The sequence below is a fragment of the Rhinoraja longicauda genome, chromosome 1 (assembly GCF_053455715.1).
Source record: "Rhinoraja longicauda isolate Sanriku21f chromosome 1, sRhiLon1.1, whole genome shotgun sequence".
NCBI lineage: Eukaryota > Metazoa > Chordata > Chondrichthyes > Rajiformes > Arhynchobatidae > Rhinoraja > Rhinoraja longicauda.
In genome coordinates this window covers 129,334,919-129,354,402 of record NC_135953.1, presented here as the reverse complement: position 1 = coordinate 129,354,402, position 19,484 = coordinate 129,334,919, and the positions used below count along the sequence as shown (strand labels likewise).

Sequence of the window (19,484 nt, the reverse complement as noted above, 5' to 3'; positions counted from 1 at the left end):
TCCCCACCCCTCTTCTTTTACACCAACCTATTTCTCACCTGTTGTACCTGGGAACTTTACATTGCCAGTCCTGTTCCTCCCTTATCCAGGTTTCCGGAATGGCATTAACATTTCAGTCGCACATTCTTGTCAGCACCTAGAGTTCATCTGCCTTGCCTGACAGGTGCTGGCTCAAAGGGCCGAATGTCCTACTCCTGCACCTATTTTTTTTCTTCTATGTTTCACCTGACAACCCATCCTCGCAACCCCAGTCCAATCTATCACGGATATCCCATGCGGCTTCTGCACCCACTCTCTCTGCAGCATAATACTAATTTTTCTTTCCCAGTTCTGACAAAGGGTCTTTGACCCAAAACATTAACCCTGTCTCAATTCCTACAACTCTGCCTGAGTTTCTGAGTGTTTCCAGAATGTTCTGTTTTCAAATTGTGGGGGATGTTAGTACAATGTCCCATTTCATGGATATGGATCATGTGCAGGCAGGAGAGATTAGTTTAACTTGGGATCGCATTCAACATTATGGGCTGCAGCTCCTGTTTCTGTGCTACCCTGCTCCATGTTTGACGGCTTCACAGTGTGCAGCACAAGTCAGTTCCTAGAAAAGTCAGATAGTTGGGCACTTTGTGGCAGCACAAAGTGTGGACTCCTACCCTAGGTGTAGTGTTGAATGAGTGATGCACTTGTGGAGGTGCCATCTGTTGGAAGTGATATTAAACCTGGATCCTATTTGAAAAGGATATAGAAGGTCACATGAGATTATTTCGAAACAGAGACATGACCAATATTTATCCCTCAGTCAGAATAACTAAAATAGATGATCTAATCATTATCAAGTTACTCTCTGTGGGCAGTTGCTATGTGCATTTAACTGCCTTGTGTCCTGCATGACAACTTGAATGCAGCTGTAACATGATGACATACTGGGGGGGGGCAACACTTTCTTGATTACCAATATGAGTCCTGAGCATTTATTTTCACTCTTATGTTGGAGCCAGTTGATTGGGGGAAAAAGCAGGAGTTACAGGTTGTCCATTGAGCAGTCAGAATGTGAGATTTTTTAGATTTAGAGATACAGTGCGGAAACAGGCCCTTCGGCCCACAGAGTCCGCGCCGCCCAGCGATCCCCGCACATTAACACTATCCTACACACACTAGGGACAATTTTTTACATATTACCCAGTCAATTAACCTACATACCTGTACGTCTTTGGAGTGTGGGAGGAAACCGAAGATCTCGGAGAAAACCCACGCAGGTCACGGGGAGAACGTACAAACTCCGTACAGACGGCGCCCGTAGTCAGGATCGAACCTGAGTCTCCGGTGCTGCATTCGCTGTAAGGCAGCAACTCTACCGCTGCGCCACTGTGCCGCCCTGAGGAGAGGGATGGGAAGGAATTTATTGATGATGCAAAGCAAACAGTCAAATTTCTTCTTCCAAAAGAAATAAACAAAATTTTGAAGTGGTAGAAGATGGAAGCTACATGAAGAGTATAAGGCAATGGGCTTAATTATATCTAGCACGGATAAAGGACAGGTCAAGAAATTTGGGCAGAATGGCCATGCTTCTGAATTGTTTCCTTTTATGCTTGGGGTTGGATCCAGGATGTGTCTGCTATTGTCTTTCACCAGGGCACTATTTTTTCACTTTAACCATTTGAAAGGAATAATAGCTGTGTGCTGGATAGTCAAGTCCCTGAGGCCTTCAATTTGTTTTTTAAAACTCTTTATTAATTTTCCATAGATAAGAATCAACTTTCGACTTATTAGGTTACTGAAATGCTGTTTGTTTTAATTTACTTAATCAGAGTATGTTTGTGTAGACATAATAATTTCCACCTTTATTATAACCTTTCAAGATATTATAAATAAACTGGTCTTACTTCGTAATGATCTGCAGGAAACCAAACAACAAATAAGGCTGTTATAAAAATTGATGTTTTCATTTGCTGAATATTCTTAATATGGTAAATTTTTAAATCTGTGTAAGATTTCCTTGCTCACTGTTTACTGAAGGTGTATTTACATTACTGCAGCAATGTGTTATCGAAAACTGTGGAGAACTTAAAGAAGGAGATGATTTTGGTCAAGCTCCTGCTGATGGATCAGGGGATGCATACCCAGATTTCCCAGAGGATATTGATGAAGATATAAATGATGTAAGTAATTTTGAATTCTTTCCAAGTAGATTTGTTGGGAAATTTATTGTATGTCTTTACTTTTTTTTTCAGTGTCCTAAAAGCACTTAGGATTTTTTTTTCTATGGGTGGTTCCTCTTCTCTACGTGCAAGTCTAGTCCAGAAGCAAATGTCAATAAGTTAAAACCAATCCGGTTGTCGTCTCATTCAGTATTGAGTGGGAGGTCACTAGCTGACAGTTGTGAATGGTAGCCTTAACTTCCCACCTAAATCAAAAGACATTAGTTAAATGTTCCCATTATGCCTTTTGTGAAAAATCAGTAATTGAGCAGACTCGGAATTATTTCAAAAAGCTCAGTTGAATTACATTTGGCTGCTGAGATTATGAGCATTCTCACAAATGTGTTGCTTAAAAGCGATTTCATAAGTGATAGGAGCAGAATTAGGCCATTCGGCCCATCAAGCCTGCTCCGTCATTCAACCGTGGCTGATCTATCTCTCCCTCCTAACCCCATTCTCCTGCCTTCTCCTCATAACCACTGACGCCTCTGATCCACTTCATCTGACTTTTAAGCAGCTTGATGGTGCCCGACTTTGGAGATTAAATAGTTTGTCTTCAGCAACAAAGTGGATGCTCCTCTGAACCTGTGCACCCTAAATATAAGGAAAATGAAATTGTAGAACTGCTTGACCTTAAACGACCTGATACTTGATGAAGAAATAGGCCGGATGACTGTTGATTTTGGCTCTCCACACACATCAGTGGGCCAGCTGCAGTGTGCTTCTGAAAGTAAGATACCCTTTGGCCTTTGTGGCTTTTAGCTGACACAGCTGTGTGTTTGAAACATAACTAGCATCGCCACTTGATCACTGGGCTAAGCATGATAAAAGCCAAGTTGCCAGTTTAGACTTCGAGGACTCTCGGAAATGCTGAAGCAAATTGATCGTTTTGTCCATTTGAAGAACACATTTGTTGTGCAGATTAATCACACAGAAATTGTGGAACCATTTTGACAACAATCTAGCAAGGTTTACTTCATAAGGCAGGGAACGAAGTATAAAATAACTATTTAATGTCTGACAATACGATGTTCAGTTTAAATGTAGCTATGAACATACAGGTGCTCCTCAACTTACAACGGGGTTACGTTCTGACAAACCCATTGTAAACCGAAAGTGGAAATGCATTGAATATACGTGATCACGTGGCTGGAAGCGAGCTGTGGCTCGCTACGGGTCGCTGCCGTTTGCACCATCGCAAAGTCTAAATATCGCAAGTTGAAGCATCGTAAGTCGGGGAGCATCTGTAGTTGATTTTTGGAGGACAGAGGACAGGTGCCCTGTTCAAGGGCAGGCTTCACTCTGTTGATTTGAGATTATTGCTGAAATGAGCAACAATTTTGAAAATCCAAGCTTTTTTAACATCTATTTTTTTAATTACAAGAATTATTGGTGTTTATTACATCTTGTCTTGTTTGTCTTTAGAAATACAGCGCGGAAACAGACCCTTAGATCTACAGAATTCGCACCGATCAGTGATCACCCCATACACTAGAACTATCCTACACACTAGGGCCAATTAACCTATAATGCTGTTCATCTTTGGAGTGGTTGGAAACCGGAACACCCGGAGAAAATCCACGTGGTCACAGGGAGAACGTACAAACTCTGTACCACCTGTCGTCAGGATTGAACCTGGGTCTCTGGCACTGTAAGGCTGCAGCTCTACCGCTGCGCCACTGTGCCACCCCTAAATTGATCAGTATGATCAATGAGCAATCGATAAATGATCAATTTGATCAGTATTTTTGGGATTGCCAATCCTATTAACTGAAACTTTGGAGCAGCATGCAAAACTTTAGATACACAGAAACAGAGAAATAAGCAGCATGTAACACCTATAATTTGGAGAACGAGTTCTACAATTGTATTGATTTCTGTGCTTTTGATTTTCCACCATTGAAACTGCAGCAGACATATAAAAAAATTAGATATTGATACCTCAGGCTCTCCGGGAAAAGTGAGCCAAGAACTGCAGGTTCCGTTTAACTATTTTCTGTCGAAGTTGACTGCTGAAAGTCAAGTGGGGCTGCTAGGTGCCCTGTTCAAGGGCAGGCTTTACCCTGTTGATGAGATAACCCAGCAATTTATAAGTACTGTAGGAGAAGGAAAGCGGGAACATAACTAAAGCAATCATTTGGAATCCATTAGGGTACCATTTGTGGTTCCCTCCACAGAAGGCTGTGGAGGCCAAATCAATGGATATTTTTAACGCAGAGATAGGTAGATTCTTGATTAGTACTACCAGTGTTGGGGGTTATGGGGAGAAGGCAGGAGAACGGGGTTAGGAGGAAGAGATAGATCAGGCCATGATTGAATTGCAGAGTAGACTAGACGGGCCAAATGGCCTAATTCTTCTCCTATCACTTCTGACCTTATGGGGTTCCACATTTAATCCTTTAGCAGTATATTGTTTTTGTTTCATTGCATTTTCTTGTAATGATCTAGCATTTTCAAAATGATTATTTAAACAGGTTGATACTGTTTTTCGGATCGCAGAAGACTTAAAGAATCTTGGAAATAACTTTTTTAAATCCCAGGACTGGATCGTGGCAGACCAGAAATACTCCAAGGCTTTAAGGTAGTTATATTGGGCTCGAAAGTGCTGGTAGACTTAATTGTACGAGGTTAATTGCGCTTGCCATTGGCCAAGAACGTGTTGAATCTGACCTGTTGACTGGAATCACTGCCTGCAATCCTCACTTACCTGAGCGAGACATGGAAAACCGGCCTTGGTGCTCCTCAGGCCTGGGAATCACATGGACCTTGTGCAGTGAGTCTTGAGGTCCAACTTCCAGAACCTCTTGATCGTCTGTGAGGTGAGGCAAAGCTGGGAGACTTTTTTTTTTGCAGGCCGAATGCACTTTCACTGGTTTGCTAAGTGTTATTAACTGGGAATAGACTCCATGGCACTGATAGTGCACTGTTACAACAGTGGTCTCATTCTTCAAGTTATGAATTTTATAAAGATTTTAAACATACTAGCCGGGCATGGACCCTTTGGGTCCAAACCTCTTATGTGGGCCCGGCAACCCTCCATCCAAACCTCTCCTGCGGGGCCGGCAACCCTCCCCCAACTGACGACATTCACCCACTCCATCCCTCCTCAACCCCCCTTAAAACTCCCCTGGGGGCGGGTGAGGGGGGAGAGGAAAGGGGAGAGGGAGCCACTCGCCCTGGGCAGCCATCGCGTCGGCCAGCAGCAGGAGAGCTCTCCTCACCCATCCCCCCCATTGGCCGCCACTCCCATCACTCCGGCGGGTCCAGCCCCCCTCTGAGCGGCAACCCTCCCCCAACTGCACACGCGCGGATCCGGCGGCCATCTTATGTATTAGATCAACAGGCCCCAACTACACAGGCACAGACCCGTTGGGTTCCCATTGTGACATCGAACACGGAGGTATTACTGCGCAGGTGTGGCTGACAGACAGAGCAAGTGGAAAAGGGATTAATTAAAGTTTAAAAAGTGATTTTTAAAGTTTAAAAAGTGAATAACTTTTAAAATATAACAACTATTTGAACTGCAGGCCAATGGTGAGTAAGATGGGCCTAAAATTGTTGTGCTAATGTGTACTGTTTTGGCTGCATTTCGCATACACACAAACAACTATACAAGTTTTGATCTAACTTTAACACCGCTTCTCTAATTTTACAATCCAACAACATTTAAAAAAAATCATAAATGGGATGGATGTTATCGTTGTTGATTGTCTATCCTAATTTCCATTGAGATAATGACGAGGAGCCTCTTCAGCTGCTACACTGTGTGGTTTAAACATTCTCAGAATGCTGTTGACATTTCCAGGAATTTGGCCCTCTGAAACAGTGACAAATGTGTATTTCCCAGTTAGGAAGATGTGTTTGTTGGAGGTTGTGATGGAATGGGATAGCGAATGGACTATTGCTTTGTTGGGCATAATGCTGAGACGGTTATTGGAGCTGCACACTGTTCGCTTGTGCCCCAGATGTGCTGTTTCCTTGCCTGCACTCTGCACTTGTGTAAGCAACAAACTTTTGATCAAAACCGTTTAAGTCAAAAGCAGTAGGGAAGAGTCTGATTGACAGTGCTATCTAGCTAATTATACTATAAACCAACTGGATGAAGGAAAAAATGCCTCTAGTGACTAATCGATTATGAACAGCAGAGTTTTTGAATTTCAGATCCAATCATAGTTTAGCGATACTGCCAACGTGGATTCAAAAATTCCTTGAATTCTTTTTGTCTATTCTCATTCTCTATAGATTAAAGATTCGGAAGCTAGTTTTTGTGACTGAAATGCACATTTAGTAGTGTTTACTTGTAGGATTGTAATTTGCATCTTGTAACAATAGTTATACAGGAGATGCTCCATTTCATACTCCTGGCTGATCATAAGATATGTTAGTGATCATAAGGTCATAAGTGATAGGAGCAGAATTAGGCCATTCGGCCCATCAAGTCTACTCCGCCAATCAATCATGGCTGATCTATCTCTCCCTCCTTACCCCATTCTCCTGCCTTTCCCCCATAACCCCTGACACCCGTACTAATCAAGAATCTATCTATCTCTGCCTTCAGATGTCTTTCAGGGAAGGGAATTTACCATTGTTACCTGGTTCTGGCCTACAGATGACTTCAATCTCATTAATGTGGTGGAGTTTTAACTGTCCTCTAACATGGGAGACCACAGCATTCAGGGAATACTTGGGATGGATAATAAATGCCAATGATGCCTATATCCCGTGACCATATACAAGTATAATCTTCACCTCAAAAGCTCTATGACTATTAGTGTAAGGGAGAACACGCTTTCCACAGAGTGTACTTCAGTTTGCCAACCTGGCTGTTATACAAGATCACCCCTTTTCCCGTAAAACATCACACTCCAAATATCAGTGGCACACTCGACATAAGGTTCCGTCATTGTGCTGAGTGCAACCATGTAGGACATTGTATATGCCTAACACTGTACCTCTCTGGTTTAGAAAATAACATCGAAAAATTAAGATGCCATTTAAAACAGAAGCAACAGTGGGACTCACAGCACTTTGAATGAATATAGATGTCCTTCCTGTACTATCTGGCTTTAACCAGATGATCTAAGGTGATTCTGCTGAATCTTCTGACCGCCTTCCTCACTGCCCGCAACTCCTCCAATTTTGGTGTTGTCAGCAAACTTACTCACCAACCCATCTACATTTACATCCAGGTCATTTATGCATATCAGAGGGTCTCGACCTGAAACGTCACCATTCCTTCTCTCCAGAGATGCTGCCTGTCCCGCTGAGTTACTCCATCATTTTGTGTCTATCTTTGAGGTCACAGCGAAGATCCCTCCCGAACTCTCCTGGTCACAGACCTCCAGCCAGAATATCTTCCTTCCTCCATCACCTTCATTGTTTGAATAAGCCAGTTCTGAATCCACATGGCCAAGTCATAGTGAATTTGGTGCATCTTAATCTTCTGATCAGCTTACCATGAGGGAATTTATCAAAATCCATACTAAAATCCATGTATGTAATATCACCACTATATCTTTACTGAAGAAGGGTCTGAAGAAGGGTCTCGACCCGAAACATCACCCATTCCTTCTCTCCTGAGATGCTGCCTGACCTGCTGAGTTACTCCAGCATTTTGTGAATACTATATCTTCTTCACTCTCCTTTGTCACCTCCTAAAAAGCTCAATCAAATTAGTAAAACACGACTTGCCGCATACAATGCTGTGCTGGCTGTGCCTGATTAGCCCATTCACTTCCAAATGGGAGTAAACCTGAGGTTCACTGGAGAATCCCGAGATTCTCTTTACATCCCTTGCTAAATCCTGCTGTGTTAGATCACTGCAGCAAATAATCCCATCCCCACCCCGGGAAAGTGATAGAAACATGAGTTAAGGTGTGTCGAGTCAAATCTGTGCTTTGTCTCTACAGAACAATCCATCATAAGATGGGCATCTCAAACAGCATCCCATGTGAATGATGGGCCCACCATGTTGTGATGCACAGAAACGAAAGCTGTACCTTTTGCACATGAGATTTGTACATTGAGCAAAAATACTGTGTTTAAGCAGTTATTATGTGATAACATATAAAAGGAGATTTCCTGTAGGTTCAGCTGTTATGCACAATCTGGTAGTTCTTGAGTTTGGTGCTCACTCTCAGCTGAGTTTTCCTAAGTTTGTAATTGGGAATTGATGAATATCAGCTCAGTTTTTCTCTTCTCCCTTCCCGGGACCGCTGTTTGAAAATTGCACGTATGAATGCGTGGGTGAGTGCAGGGTGCAGTTCGGTTATGATAACGCTTTGGTTGAATGCTTTCTTGGTAGCAGGTTGAAGGTCACAGTTGTTTGATTGTGGCACGGTTTACATGTAATCTGTCTCTCTGCTGAAGGGAGAGGGACTAGATTTTCAGAGTTGTGGTGGATGGAAGGCACACTACAGCGAATGGGTTCAACAGAAAATGGTGTGTGGCGCAATGGGGAACATTGCACGGTGGCAATGGGCGGCACGGTGGCGCAGCGGTAGAGTTGCTGCCTTACAGCGAATGCAGCGCCGGAGACTCAGGTTCGATCCTGACTACGGGCGCCGTCTGTACGGAGTTTGTACGTTCTCCCCGTGATCTGCGTGGGTTTTCTCCGAGATCTTCGGATTCCTCCCACACTCCAAAGACATAGAAACATAGATAGAAACATAGAAAATAGGTGCAGGAGTAGGCCATTCGGCCCTTCGAGCCTGCACCGCCATTCAATATGATCATGGCTGATCATTCAGCTCAGTAGCCTGTACCTGCCTTCTCTCCATACCCCCTGATCCCTTTAGCAAAAAGGGCCACATCTAACTCCCTCTTAAATATAGCCAATGAACTGGCCTCAACTACCCTCTGTGGCAGAGAATTCCACAGACTCACCACTCTCTGTGTGAAGAAATGTTTTCTCATCTCGGTCCTAAAAGACTTCCCCCTTATCCTTAAGCTGTGACCCCTGGTTCTGGACTCCCCCAACATCGGGAACAATCTTCCCGCATCTAGCCTCTCCAACCCCTTAAGAATTTTATATGTTTCTATAAGATCCCCCCTCAGTCTTCTAAATTCCAGCGAGTACAAGCCCAGTCTATCTAGTCTTTCCTCATATGTAAGTCCCGCCATATCATATCATATCATATATATACAGCCGGAAACAGGCCTTTTCGGCCCTCCAAGTCCGTGCCGCCCAGTGATCCCCGTACATTAACACTATCCTACACCCACTAGGGACAATTTTTACATTTACCCAGCCAATTAACCTACATACCTGTACGTCTTTGGAGTGTGGGAGGAAACCGAAGATCTCGGAGAAAACCCACGCAGGCATCAATCTGGTGAACCTTCTCTGTACTCCCTCTAAGGCAAGAACGTCTTTCCTCAGGTTAGGAGACCAAAACTGCACACAATACTCCAGGTGCGGTCTCACCAAGGCCCTGTACAACTGCAGCAGAACCTCCCTGCTCCTAAACTCAAATCCTCTTGCTATGAATGCCAACATACCATTCGCTTTCTTCACTGCCTGCTGCACCTGCATGCTTGCTTTCAATGACTGGTGCACCATGACACCCAGGTCACGTTGCATCTCCCCTTCTCCCAATCGGTCACCATTCAGGTAATACTCTGCTTTCCTGTTCTTGCCGCCAAAGTGGATAACCCCACATTTATCCACATTATATTGCATCTGCCATGCATTTGCCCACTCGCCTAATCTATCCAAGTCACTCTGCAGCCTCCTAGCATCCTCCTCGCAGCTAACACTGCCACCCAGCTTCGTGTCATCCGCAAACTTAGAGATGTTGCATTCAATTCCCTCGTCCAAATCATTAATATACACTGTAAATAACTGGGGTCCCAGCACTGAGCCTTGTGGTACCCCACTAGTCACTGCCTGCCATTCCGAAAAGGACCCGTTTATTTCTACTTATTCCTACTCTTTGCTTCCAAGACGTACAGGTTTGTAGGTTAATTGACTGGGTAAATGTAAAAATTGTCCCTAGTGTGTGTAGGATAGTGTTAATGTGCGGGGATCGCTGGGCGGCGCGGACTCGGTGGGCCGAAGGGCCTGTTTCCGCGATCTATCTCCAAATCTAAATCTAAATTGCAAGTAACTGGCAGATTACTGGGGGAATAAGAGGAATGGCAATGTAGATGTTTCCGAAAGGTCCCCTGTTTTAAATTTGTTTGAATTTTGCAAAATTACTCTGATTTTGAACTTCAGATGTTTTCCTTTAAGATATATAGGTGTTCCAAGAGATGGAATTAATCAAGAACCAAGAGAGAAGACAGACTCGGTTAAAAGTCTGGATGGCATTGCACTGAGCTGCCATCTGAACATAGCTGCGTGCAAGTTGAAACTATGTGACTGGGATGGTACCATTGAACACTGTGATGAGGTTTGTGTTCACAGATTTATCCTTTGCTTGATGGTTTAGCTGGTAAACGTCTCACATTTAGATGGTAAACGTCTCACATTTACAAGGGGACTTTTCCTGCTGGATGGAGTTGTTTTTTTCAAAATTGAACTTTGGAATAAAATATTTTAAAAATGTGCTGGAAAAGCTAAAAAGGATCCATGCAGAAACTTCAGTAATCAATGATTTTGCGTAATTGAAAAATGTTAAAGTTAGCAATGTTTAATTAGGTGCTGAACAAAAAGAACCTTTCGGCAGGTGCTCAGTCCCCTCATGCTTACTCTCCATTCAGTTGGATTATGGTTAATCTTTTAAAGTCGCCATCTTCTTGCACTGTCCACATATAGAGTCACAAGGTATGAAAACACAAATAGTAGCCTGGGTTGGGCGCCATCTTGAAGCCATTTTCTGTTTAACCCATTTTCAAGATGGCGCCCAACCCAGGCCACTATTCGTGTGCAAGTCAATGTAGAAGCAGATCTGCAATTGCACATTCCAATCACTCCACACTTTTAAATCTCTACCCCTACAAAAACATTTCTTACTTTAACTATGATCACTAAACGTTATTCCCTTTTCACGTATCCGTACCCTGTGAATGGCTCAATTGTAATATATTGTTTTTCCGCTGACTGGATAGCACCCAACGAAAGCTTTTCACTGTACCTTGGTACACGTGGCAATAAACTAAAACTGAACTGACCCAGCTTGTCCATGCCGACCAAGGTGCCCCATCTACACGAGTCTCACCTGCCAGTGTTTGACCTATATCTCTCTCTAAACCTTTCCTGTCCATGTACCTGTCCACATCTTTTAAATGTTGTTATAGTTCCTGCCTCAACTACCTCCTGTGGCAGCTCATTCCATATACCCACCACCCTTTGAAAGGTTGCCCTTCAGATTCCTCTTTTCCCCTCTCAACTTAAACCTATATCCTCTCTGTGCACCTACCCTATATATTTCCCTCGGGATCTTGAAAACTCTGTAAGATCATCTCTCGTCCTACTATGATCCAATGAATAAAGTCTTGGCCTGCACAACCTCTCCATATGGCTCAGGTCCTCAACTCCTGGCAACGTCCTCAAATCTTCTCTGCACTCTTTCCAACTTAGCAACATCTTTCCTAAACTGAATACAATACTCCAACTGTGGCCTCACCACACCTTGTACAGCTGTAACATAACATCCCAACTTCTATACTCAATACCCCTGACTGATGAAGGCCAATGTGCCAAGAGCCTTCTTGACCACCTTATCTACCAGTGCCGCCACTATCAACACACTTTCTACAACACTCCCAAGGGCCCTGCCATTTACTGTGAAAATCCTGCCCTGGATAGACTTCCCAAATGCAACACCTCTTTATCAGCATAAAATTCCATTAACCATTCCTCTGCCCACTTGCCCAACTGATCGAGCTCCTGCTGTAACCTTTGTTAACTATCTTAACTACCACCCACTTTAGTGTCATCTGCAAACTTATGTTCTCGTCCAAATCGTTGATTACACCTCATTCCTTTAATATCCAAAATTTAACAAACTTTTTTGTGATTGATCCACTGCAGCCCTTTTGGATAGAAAATTCTGAAGATTCATTATTCCCGAGTTGAAGAGATATTTTCTCATCACTGTTCTTAGTGCTACGTGGTCCCTGGCCAGATCACCCCAGTGAGGCGAAGCAGTGTCTCTGCATATATCCTCTCAAGCCTCTTAAGAATTCTCCGTTTCAGTGAATTAACATAATTTTTGAAACTCAAGAGTATAGGCTCAGCCAAAGCCACCATCCCAGGAATCAATCTGGTAAACTTTTGCTGCACTCTATTATAAATACATTCCTCCATGGTTGGGGAGACAAGATTTGCATTTAATATTCCAGGTGCAGTCACATTAGGGCCCCATATAATTAGAGAAAATAAATGTCTTTATATTCCTATACGCTCGTATACTTTATACTCACATATTACATAGAAAATGGAAGGTACAGCACAGAAACACGTATTTTGCCGCACAATGTCTGTGCTGAACATAATGCCAAGGTAAACTAATTTCCTCCTGCCTGCACATGATCTATATCCCTCCATTCCCTGCATATCCATGTGTCTATCCAAATACCTCTTAAATGCCACTATCATATACCTCCACCATTAACTCTGGCAACAGTTTGAATATTCTTGCAGTAAAAGACAAAGTATAGCTTTGTTTCCTAGTTGCTTAATATACTGTATCTGCATGTTAACTTTCACTGATTTATGTACAAGGGCACCTAAGTCCCAATGAACACAAATACCTTTCAATATCTTATTATTTAAAAAATACTCTTGTCCGTGAAAGGATGTACGAGCAAGGTAAGCTGCAGTTTTGGTTTTGTTGGGGGTGACAACCGATTTTATCGCTGAAAGAATATAGTATGGCAGGAAGAAACAAAAGGCAATCAGGGATGGATAATCTCAGGTGCCATTCTGATCTTGCAGTCCTAAGTGAAAGGTCTCCCACTGGCTATAATTAAATGAGGTGATAAATATCTTGATCGTGTGCTCTTTCTCCCTTTCTATCTTCTGAACCTTTCCCAACCTCTCGTCTCAAAATTTCTGTTCTTTCTTTTGAGGTACTGGTAAGTAGAGCACAATTACACAACCTTTTCTTGCCTTTCTCCATGTCCTGGTAAAAGTATCTTCTTAGAAAATTCCTAAGTCAACAGGAATGCTAAGGAAAGGTGGGAAATGGCAGCAGGAATGCTAAGGAAAGGTGGGAAATGGCAGCATGCCTTCCACACATCTTATGTCCTGGTGCTTGAAAGACTTTTCATTTAATGGACTTGAGCCCACAGATTGGAAGCTTCCACACGATAGAGGTGACTTCAAAAGGCACATAGAACTTTGATAACTCGGCCGACAATCGTTCGCATGTTCAGGGAGGAGTTTGGGGAGTTGTTTGCCTGGAATTTAGATCAGATATGGCATTTCACTGTAAACCACTCCAAAATTGAAGTAACCTGTAGGATGGAATTGCAGGTGCTGGTTCAGACCGAAGATAGACACAAAAGCTGGAGTAACTCAGGGGGTCAGGCAGCATCTCTAGAGAAAAGGAATAGTTGTCGTTTCGGGTCGAGACCTTTCTTCAGACGGGCGTTTCGGGTCGAGACCCTTCTTCAGACCTTCAGATGTAATCTAAAAATTAATGAAGGTAATCATTTCTGATGGCAATGCAAAGTAACTCAGCACGTCAGGCAGCAGCTGTAAAGGGAATGGATAGGTTTCGGGTCTGATTGGAGGAGGGGAGAGGAAGCTGGAAAAGAGACGTAGGAGTGGGACGAGGCATGGCAAGTGATAGGATACAGGTGATGGAGGGTTAATTGGCAGGTAGATGAAGTAAGTGACAAAGATTAGAGATGAAAAGTAGACAAAAGGGTGTCAGATAAGGAGAGCAGAGGAGTGAATTGTAAAACCAGAGGGAGGAGTGTGGAGGGGTGGTGGTGTTGGTGGGGGAGATGGGTGTGATAGTAGAAACAATGGGTGCACACTGGGATGGGAGGGGTGTTATAATTTGAGAATTCAATGTTCATACCTGTGTTTTAACCTACACCCAAGCAAAATGTAAGATGCTGTTCCTCCAGTTTTCCTGTGGTTTCACTCTCGCAATGGAGGAGGCCCAAGATAGAAAAGATTAGCATGGAAAGGGAATTTAAACGGTTAGCAATCGGAAGACCAAGTAAGTCTTGGCAGACCAAGCGCGTAAGGTGAAGTGGTCACCTAGTCTCTGTTAGATTTCACCAATGTAAAAGAGGCCATATTGGGAATTCCGAATGCAGTAGAATGCATTTTGTTAGTAGGAATAAAGGCATAGACTATTTTATAAATGGGGAGAGTATTCTGAAATAGGAGGTGCAAAGGAACTTGGGAGTGCTGGTGCAAGATTCCCAAGAAGTTAATTTGCAAATTGAATCAGTACTAGGGAAGGTAAACGCAATGCTAGCATTTATTTTGAGAGGACTGGAATACAAAAACAGGGATGTAATGCTGCGGCTCTATAAGGCGCTGGTCAGACCAGATTTGGAGAATTGTGAGCAGTTTTGGGGCCCATATCTGAGGAAGAATGTACTGGCATTGGAGAGGGTCCAGAAGAGGTTTACAAGAATGATCCCAGGAATGAGTGGGTTAACATATGATGAGCGTTTGACGACACTGGACCTCTATTCGCTGGATTTTAGAAGGATGAGGGGGACCTCATTGAAATATAAAGAATAGCGAACTGCTTGGATAGAGTGGATGTGAAGGGGATGTTTTCATTAGTGGGAGAGTCTAGGACCAGAGGTCATAGTCTGAGAATTAAAGGACGTTTCTATAGGAAGGAGATGAGGAGGAATTTCTTTAGTCAGAGGGTGGTAAATCTGTGGAATTCATTGCCACAGAAGGCTGTGGATAATGCATATTTTTAAGGCAGAGATAGATAGATTCTTGATTAGTACAGGTGTCGAGGGTTATGGAGAGATGGCATTTATGTGTATGTGACAAATAAACGACTATTGAGGAGAATGGGGTTAAGAGGGAAAGATAGATCAGCCATGATTGAATGGCAGACAACAATTGATGGGCCGAATGGCATAAATCTGCTGTTATGAACTTATGAGTGCATAGGTTGGAATTTATGGTATGAGTGAAATATGTTGCTCGAGTAAAATTATTCATTCACTGTAAGTGTTTAAAATAAACCAGCATTGACTCGCCCAAAATATTTTGCATTCTAGTTTCCATTAAGATAGGGGAATATGAGTGGTGACTTATGTAAGATCAGAGTACCTAGTGTTTGCAGCAAAATGTATTTATCGTCATCAATCATAATTTGGGCAGTAAGAGTACATTCGGATAGTATTACAGAAATAACCATTGATGTGAAACCTGGAAGTTACATGGCCTGTATGGCAATCATGGAAGATAAATAGGAAAATGGACATCTTTTAGTGTTATTGGTTTTGCTCAAATATTGCATACCAATTATGAAATTTTAGGCCATTAATCTAACTCAGTAAGAAACAATATCATTTTAAGGATCTTGGAAAGACTGAAAGAAAATTGTAATTCTGTGGTATATAATTGCTTGTTAGAAAATATACAGAAGTTTTCATAGAAACATAGAAACATAGAAACATAGAAAATAGGTGCAGGAGTAGGCCATTCGGCCCTTCGAGCATGCACCGCCATTCAATATGATCATGGCTGATCATCCAGCTCAGTAACCTGTACCTGCCTTCTCTCCATACCCCCTATCCCTTTAGCCACAAGGGCCACATCTAACTCCCTCTTAAATATAACCAATGAACTGGCCTCAACTACCTTCTGTGGCAGAGAATTCCACAGACTCACCACTCTCTGTGTGAAGAAATGTTTTCTCATCTCGGTCCTATAAGACTTCCCCCTTATCCTTAAGCTGTGACCCCTGGTTCTGGACTTCCCCAACATCGGGAACAATCTTCCCGCATCTAGCCTCTCCAACCCCTTAAGAATTTTATATGTTTCAATAAGATCCCCCCTCAGTCTTCTAAATTCCAGCGAGTATAAGCCTAGTCTATCCAGTCTTTCTTCATATGAAAGTCCTGCCATCCCAGGGATCAATCTGGTGAACCTTCTCTGTACTCCCTCTAAGGCTAGAATGTCTTTCCTCGGATTAGGAGACCAAAACTGTACACGATACAGTTCATTGATGGAGGAATCCCACTTTTCATTACTTTTAAATTTAAATGCCTAATCAGTAGATTTGATGCATTTTTCTCAGATCTCTAAATAATTGTTCTAAAATCTAGCATTCTGAAGGTAAACTTCGTTATCTGATGTGATGAGTTACACATACAAGTATTGTATGACTTTGTTCCTGCCATCGGTATTGATGAGGTGGAAAGTAAACTAGCTTGTTACTTTGTCTATCGGAGCCAAATTCCTATTATCATTATGTGTATGTGTAGGGGAAGAGGATGTGGAGGGGAGCAAAATCCATTTACCCTGCCTTGCCTTTTCCACTGCAATGCTGAAGATTTATTAAATCGCAAGGAACAGATCTCATATCTCATATCACAAGGGTGGTGCAGCGTTTGCAGCACCGGTGACCCGGGCTTGATCCCGACTCCGGGCGCTGTCTGTACGGAGTTTGAACGTTCTCCACTGACCGCGTGGGTTTTCTCCGAGATCTTCGGTTTTCTCCCACACTCCAAGACGTAAAGGTTTGTAGGTTAATTGGCTTGGTATTAGTGTAAATTGTCCCTAATGTGTGTAGGATAGTGTTAATGTGCGGGGCTTGCTGGTCGGTGTGGAGTTGGCGGGCCGAAGGGGCTGTTTCCACGCTGTATCTCTGAACTAAACTGAACTAAACAATTTCCTTTAAAAGGCTCTGGCGATTAATCAATCAAACACGAAGGCACTTTACAGAAGGGCTCAGGCTTGGCAAGCAAAGAAGGATTACGACAAGGCACTGGTACAGTAGCACATTATCAATTTCTTAATCTCTTGAACACAAAGTTTCACAAAGAATTGAATGGAATAAATTGAAGAGAGAGAGTTGAGAACTCAAAAGCAACAGCATAACATTGGAGTCACATGTGTATTTGTTTTTGTCTAGGATGATCTTAAGAAGGCTCTGGATATAACACCCGAAGACAAAGGCAAGTTGTAAAAATCATTGATAGATACAAAATGCTGGAGTGTAACTCAGCGGGACAGGCAGCATCTCTGGAGAGAAAGAATGGGTGATGTTTTGGGTCGAGGCCTTTCTTCAGACTGGTCGGAATAAGGGAAACGAGAGATTTAGACAGTGGTGTGGAGAGATAAAGAACAATGAATTAAAGATATGCAAGAAAATAACGATGATAAAGGAAACAGGCCATTGTTAGCTGTTTGTTGGGTGAGAACGAGAAGCTGGTGCGACTTGGGTGGGGGAGGGATGGAGCAAGAGGGAGTGCCGGGATTACTTGAAGTTAGAGAAATCAATATTCATACCACTGGGCTGTCATCTGCCCAAGCCAAATATGAGATGCTGTTCCTCCAATTTGCATTTAGCCTCACTCTGACAATGGAGGAGGCCTAGGACAGAAAGGTCTGTGTAGGAATGGGAAGGGGAATTAAAGTGTTTGGCTTTGTTTCTTGTACCTACACAAGCATCTGAAAATAATTTGCTGTTGTCCGTGGGTCTCGTATTAAGTTTGCTTTCTTGTTACATTTTTGCAGCTGTAAACAATGAACTACTCAGAGTGAAACAAAAGAAAAAGGAACTAAAAGATAAGGAAAAAGCAACTTATGCAAAAATGTTTGCCTAAGGATCTGATCTTTGTTTACAGTTCTGAACAGCCCCGGGGTTTATTTTAGTCTTAATTTTGAGGGCATTGACGTGTGGGTCTGTAGCCTGTTTGTCAGATAATATCTATTGTCTAAAAAACACTAGAGTTTAAATGGTGGGTAAACATTTAGATTTAGCTGCACTACTTGTAATAGAATTGTTAAAAATATTAAAATAAATATTGAAAACAAACGTCTGAACTGTTTTTCCTGCCGTAGGGGATGACTTTTCTGTTTACGACTCTTCACAGTAATTACAACAGAGAAGTCAAATCTGGAAGAACGCTTCTGCCTTTAAATTACTATTGCCGTTTGACAGATTAGTGATTTTTTTTGGTGAATACTTTATACTTTATTGTCACATGTGACAAGTCACAGTGAAAATTATTTGCTTGCATACCCAACGTTTTACTTTTACCCAAGGTATACGCAATAGTCGCTACAAAGTATCCCACGCCAGGTCCACCTTTGTTCTCCCCCTCTGTCATGGCGGTCTCCCCAAGCCGTGTCCTCCTTTGTTGTTCCCCCCCGGCGGCGGCGGCCTCACTCCGACGTGGTCCGTCCTTATCCGTCGGTCGGCGATGTCAATGTATATCAAGTTGCCCCTTCTGTGCACCTGTGTCTTTCAAATGTTGTAATTGTACTTGCTTCGACCACTTCCTCCAGCAGCTCAGTTCATGTACGCACATCCCTGGGTGTGAAAACTTGCCCCTCGAGTCCCTTTTAAATCTTTCCCCTCTCACCTCAAACCTATGTCTTCTGGTTTTAGCCTCCCCTTCCCTGGGGAAAAGGATGACTGTTCAACTTATCTGTGCCCCTCATGACATTATATACCTAAATGGTTACCCCCCAGCCTCCTCTGCTCCAGGAAATGAAGAGCCAGCCCCTCTACACAACCCAAACGTTTGAGATCCAGTAACATCCTTGCAATCTTTAGTTTAATGAGATGCTTTCTTTAGTATTTAATATTGTGAACAATTTTGGGCACCATATCTGAGAAACGATGTGCTGGCCCTGGAGAGGGTTCAGAGGTGGTTTACAAGAACGATCCCAGGAATGAGTGGGATAACTTATTATGAGCGTTTGATGGCACTGGGCCTGTACTCACTTGAGTTTAGAAGAATGAGGGGGGGGGGGGGGGGGTAACCTCTTTGAAATGTACCGAATATTGAAAGGCTTGGATAGAGTGGATGTGGAGAGAGTGTTTCCACTTATGGGAGTCTCGGACTAGAGGTCATAGCCTCAGAATTAAAGGACGTTCCTTGAGGAAGGAGATGAGGAGGAATTTCTTTAGTCAGAGGGTGGTGAATCAGGAATTCTATGCCACAGAATGTTGTGGAGGCCGTCAATGGATATTTTTAAGGCAGAGATAGTTTCTTGATTAGTACGGGTATCAAGGGTTAGTGGTAGAAGGCAGGAAAATGGGGTCAGGGGGGAAAGATCGAATGCCCATGATTGAATGGCGGAGCAGACTTGATGGACCGAATGGCCTAATTCTGCTCCTATCACTTATGACCTTATGATCCCATCGTAATCATAGAAAACCTTAATTGTTCATT

The 19,484-nt window shown here is 42.9% G+C and overlaps 1 protein-coding gene across 1 annotated transcript in view; it reads left to right on the top strand.

The window, feature by feature from the left end:
- The window catches only part of ppid (peptidylprolyl isomerase D), a 31,942-nt gene extending 13,824 nt beyond the window's left edge, over nucleotides 1–18,118 (top strand). The window contains exons 5-10 of the mRNA XM_078406604.1: nucleotides 2,034–2,156; nucleotides 4,670–4,776; nucleotides 10,429–10,588; nucleotides 16,982–17,068; nucleotides 17,213–17,255; nucleotides 17,818–18,118. Of these exons, the coding sequence (XP_078262730.1) occupies nucleotides 2,034–2,156; nucleotides 4,670–4,776; nucleotides 10,429–10,588; nucleotides 16,982–17,068; nucleotides 17,213–17,255; nucleotides 17,818–17,906 (609 nt within the window). The 3' untranslated portion in view covers nucleotides 17,907–18,118. The remainder of the gene's footprint in view (nucleotides 1–2,033; nucleotides 2,157–4,669; nucleotides 4,777–10,428; nucleotides 10,589–16,981; nucleotides 17,069–17,212; nucleotides 17,256–17,817) is intronic.
- The last annotated feature ends 1,366 nt before the right edge of the window (nucleotides 18,119–19,484 follow it).